Source organism: Zingiber officinale, chromosome 8B (genome assembly GCF_018446385.1).
Source record: "Zingiber officinale cultivar Zhangliang chromosome 8B, Zo_v1.1, whole genome shotgun sequence".
Classification (NCBI taxonomy): Eukaryota; Viridiplantae; Streptophyta; class Magnoliopsida; order Zingiberales; family Zingiberaceae; genus Zingiber; species Zingiber officinale.
The window spans coordinates 32,396,499-32,401,117 of record NC_056001.1 but is presented as its reverse complement, the minus strand read 5'-3'; the positions used below and the strand labels follow the sequence as shown (position 1 = coordinate 32,401,117).

The window sequence follows — 4,619 nt, the reverse complement described above, 5'->3', positions numbered from 1 at the left end:
CGTCGTACAATTCTCTGCCTGGCCATGTCGCCAACTATGTCGTCTATCGATGACACGAGTTCCCACAAGGATATCGGCTGATCCTCCTTTTGTATGTTAGTGGGACAAACGGGATGGTCGTTCAGCTAACCCTCAATCGTCCGAGTGGTCTGGCCTTTGGGCCGAGTGGAGTGGCCGCTCGGCAAACATTCCATTGTCTGAGCTTCGCTGTTGTGCCAAGCTATATCTGAGTGACTGCTCGGTTGCAATCCCGTTTCGCCGGTTCCGAGGTTTGATGTAAGTCCGAACGAGTTGGCTGCTCCCACGTATACTTCGTCGGCACACGATTCTCTGAGCGCCGGAAGCTCGGTATGCGATCGAGCTGTGGTAACATCGGATTGATATTGACTTAGCTATCCTTCACCCCGATCGAACAAGTGAGTTGTCCGATCGACCAACGATACAAGAGCGTTGACCCTTAAAATTTTAACTTCCACTATGACAATGATCTTTTGAAGGATGGATCATTATTATCGGATCATTTACTATTTCAGACTTGATATAAATTTTGAGTGGTCAAAACAAATATATATATATATATATACAGAAATGATATGCTGCGGACAAAGCCGTGCGAACCGTTGCGGACTTGCCTTCCTGATCGGTCACCAGTCCGATCAGGGAACCTCCTGATCGATCTGTAGACCGATCAGAAAATGATCGGTTCCCTGATCGGTCACCAGACCGATCAGGGAACCTCCTGATCGGTCACCAGACCGATCAGGGAACCTCCTGATCGGTCCAGAGACCGATCAGGAAGGCATGTCCGCAGCGATCCGCTCGACTTTATCCGCAGTATATTATTTATATATATATATATATATATATATATATATATATATATATATATATATATATATATAAACCTACCTCCAAATCAAACAAAAGAAATAAATCCATAAAACAAAGTCAATTGAGCATAAATAAATGGTTTTTTTTAAATATGAACAATGTTCAATGTGGAGAAGCTATAAAATTCACTTGCAATGTAACTTAACATGATTTCTTGTACTTGTTTGCCTTAATTAATGTTCATTAAATTTAGTGGGGATGGAGATTCGTATTAGGAGTGTCCATAGTTTTATTAAAAATTTAATGAACTATTTAAAAAAAAACATAATATATTCATATATTTAAATTTAAACTGAGTGAATTTTAATAGTCTCCTAAAATATAACGATATATTTATATTTAAAAAAATTAGTAAATTTGATTTTAAAATGCTAATTGCAGCGTTTTTTTTTTTTGGAAATTGCAAAAAAAGAAAGAATGTGTTCTTTCCGTACGTAACAATTCTAGGGTTTGCAGCATCGTCTTCTCCCTGAGTTTAAGCGATCGGCCGCTGAGGAGCTGAGGACTGTTGCTAGTAACTTTTCCTTTTCTTCCAAAACCGAAGCAGCAACTTACACTACTTTGATTTTGCAAGCTTCGCCGGCGAGGGGCATAAGCAAGCTCATGCAGTAGTGCCTAGCAAGTTTTACAGGCTGAGACTCAACGCCGTCTTCACGTCGATCCTCCACGCACTGCCGCCGCCGTCCAGCCTCCACGCGTCGCACGGGGCCGCCAACGACGATGCCCTCCCCGTCGGCCGAGCGTAGTGAACCCGCATCCTGCACGTGAACGCCCGGCACGACCCCGACGCAGGCACCGCCGCCCGTGCCACAAACCCCACCCGCACCTCGTCTGCCCCCGCTCTGCCTCCACCGCCAACCACGTCTGAAACAGCGCCCGACACCATCCGCCGGTACGCCGCGTTGGTCCACGTGATCCGGTCTCTCTCGTCGGACACCAACCCGGGGCAGTCGTCCGCAGCCAGCGCCGCCCGCACTGCCTCATCGCTCCTCCACGCGACCTCCCCGTCCCTCCACGTGTCCGTCACACACTCCACCGTCACCCACGACCCCACCGCCGTCAGCCGGCGAGGCACCCTCGCCGCCGCCTCGCACCCCATCCACGCCGGCACAAGGAGCGGACGCTCAGTTCCAGGAGATTGGCGTTCCGCCAGGTCGTCCCGCTTCTCCTCCGCCACCGGCATCAGCGCAAGCGTCACGATCGTGGGCGAACAAATCATCGTACTGGTGGTCGTGGAGGAAGACGACGCCGAGGAGGTTGACGCCTTCCGATCAACCTTAGAAGACGGCGAAGGCTTCGCCTCCACCTTCCTCGCCTTCCTCCCTCCGCAACGGTCGCCAGTACTCTTCCGCCCCTTCTTCCTTCCCACAGGCGACAACTCCGCGACAACGGAAGCGGCAGCCGGGGAACTAACGGCCGGTCTGGGGGCGATTGGCCGGAATCTGAGCATGATCCGGCCCATCTTCCAGGTCGCCTCGGCGTCTCCGCCTCCGTACATGGCGAGGCAGCATCCGCCCCTCCGCTCCATCTTCAACCTCGATCCCTCCGCTAGCGGAAAAAGGGCGGAGTAGGTTAAATAGGGCGACGGAGCCGACACGTGTCCAGATCAGCACGTGTTCGGATGCCTTCTCGGGACTCTCATTGGCTGGGAGCGGGAGTGACAGGTGGCGGTGGGAGGAACCTAGCTCACGCGAAGAGCGGGTGGGAGTGTCCGGCGCCAGTGAAGTGACACCGCGTGTCCAAGCGGACGTACGAGCAACACGTCGGCAGGAGAGTAGGACATCCAATTTCGTGAACCATGAGCTCCTTCCTTCGCGTATCTTTACCAAGTTAAAAATAAAAAGCCTCACACCTCAGATAGATATATATATATATATATATATATAAAATAAAAATTTCTCATCTCTTTCCTATTTTAAATTATAAATAATTAAATTTTATAAAATTTAAATTCACAAATTAATAACAAAATAATACATAACTTTTTTTTAATATTTTATTTGTTTAAACAGATATAAAAAAATATTTAATAAAAAATACGAAGAAATGACTAGGATGGTAAACGAGCATGGATAAATTTTAAGATATTCAAATTTATTTGATAAAATAATCGAGTCATATCGAACCGAACCGAGTTTAAAATGAACTAATTTTTTAAAATAATTTTTCAACTTGATTTATTTTTTATGAAATTGAGTTTCTTTAAAGCTTAATTTGAATTGGATTCGTTTAGATGTTATCGATCTTTCAATTCAAGTATGATTTAATTTTAATTTAAACTTGATTTGAGCTTAATTTATATAAATATTATCGAGCTCTCAATTTAAAGTTATTTGATTATTTGAAAATTTTAATTATTTGATTGGTTATTGAGTTTGATAATTTAAATTTATTTATTTATTTTATTATTTATTTAATATATTAAAAAATTATTAATAAATATAAATTTTTAATATGATTCGTAAAACACGATACTAACAACTTCTTCAATCTTATTTATTTAATTAAACTTCGTGCATTAAACAAATATAAATATATTTTTATCAAACTAAATATACAACTTGTTTACGGTTGCTTCATTTATCGGCTTAAAAATGACGGTCCCTCTTTCGAAATTAACGAAGGAGTAAGGAGCTCCTTCGTAGCACAATGGGATGTTCTTAGAGTTCGGAGAGAGATCGGACACATGGAGCGGAGCCCAGCGTGGTATGTTGATGGGTGAACGAGGAGGGTCCACGGCTGTTGCTATTATTGTTTGGGAGATAAGATGGGTCCTCTCGGCTTTAATGGAGAAAGCGAGAAATTTCAAAAAAGGTACACGTGGCATCTCTGATGGCGACATGATCCATCAAGGAAATGGATGATGACGTCGTCCCCTCTGGGGTCGTCCGTCAGAGGAAAGATGATGGTCTCATTCTACCTACTGTTTACTCGCCTCCTTATTGGTCAATATGTGAGAAAATTTTTGGGGATAGTCATGTGTCCCATTAGTTTGAATGTGATAATTTTATTAAAAAAAAATGATAAAAGGTCAATTTTCGACGAATATATACTTTTTGGAAGAAAAATCATCCTCTAATCTCTTAACAGTCAGTTATAAATTACCTATAATTTATCCTTCTTATAATCGGGAAGCAAAACTAAGAAATATATTTGAGAAAAACATAATATCTTTACTACGATACGTGAAAGATATTTTTTTAATCTTTAAATCTCGTATTAAAAAGGACAAGGCGCCCAAAAAAAATTGAAAAAAGGATACTTTATTTTAGTTTTTATTTTTAAAACAGTAAAAACAGTTTACCTCTAGATTAATCGAATTACGTAAACTATATTTAGTCAAAATTATTTTATATTAATTAAAATGATTATAACATTGATTAAAATTATTTTTAAATTAATTAAAATTGCACTAATATATTTATAGCAGGTTTAATTAAAAATATGTAACAATTTAACTAAAATTGTTATGGTAGAATTTAAGAGAAGAAAAAATTAATTATATTATTGAATCTAAAATTGATTTAGAAATAAAGAGTACAAACTTTTTATATAGTTAATTATAAGAAAAAATCTAAACCCTAAACTGAAAAGGTAAAAGACTAAATTGCCCTCGAGACTATAAACAAATAATTATAATAGATTATATAATATAAATTATATAATCTAATATCCCTCTCAAACTCACGATGCTATAGTTAGAATCATTAAGAATTTGTCAGATAAAA

At 40.5% G+C, this 4,619-nt stretch overlaps 1 protein-coding gene across 1 annotated transcript; it reads right to left on the bottom strand.

Annotated features, from left to right (window-relative positions):
* Window positions 1–1,516: 1,516 nt before the first annotated feature.
* On the bottom strand, window positions 1,517–2,419 carry LOC122013651. The gene has a single exon (XM_042569896.1). The coding sequence runs from the start codon at window positions 2,417–2,419 to the stop codon at window positions 1,517–1,519; it is 903 nt and encodes a 300-aa protein (XP_042425830.1).
* Window positions 2,420–4,619: the final 2,200 nt, after the last annotated feature.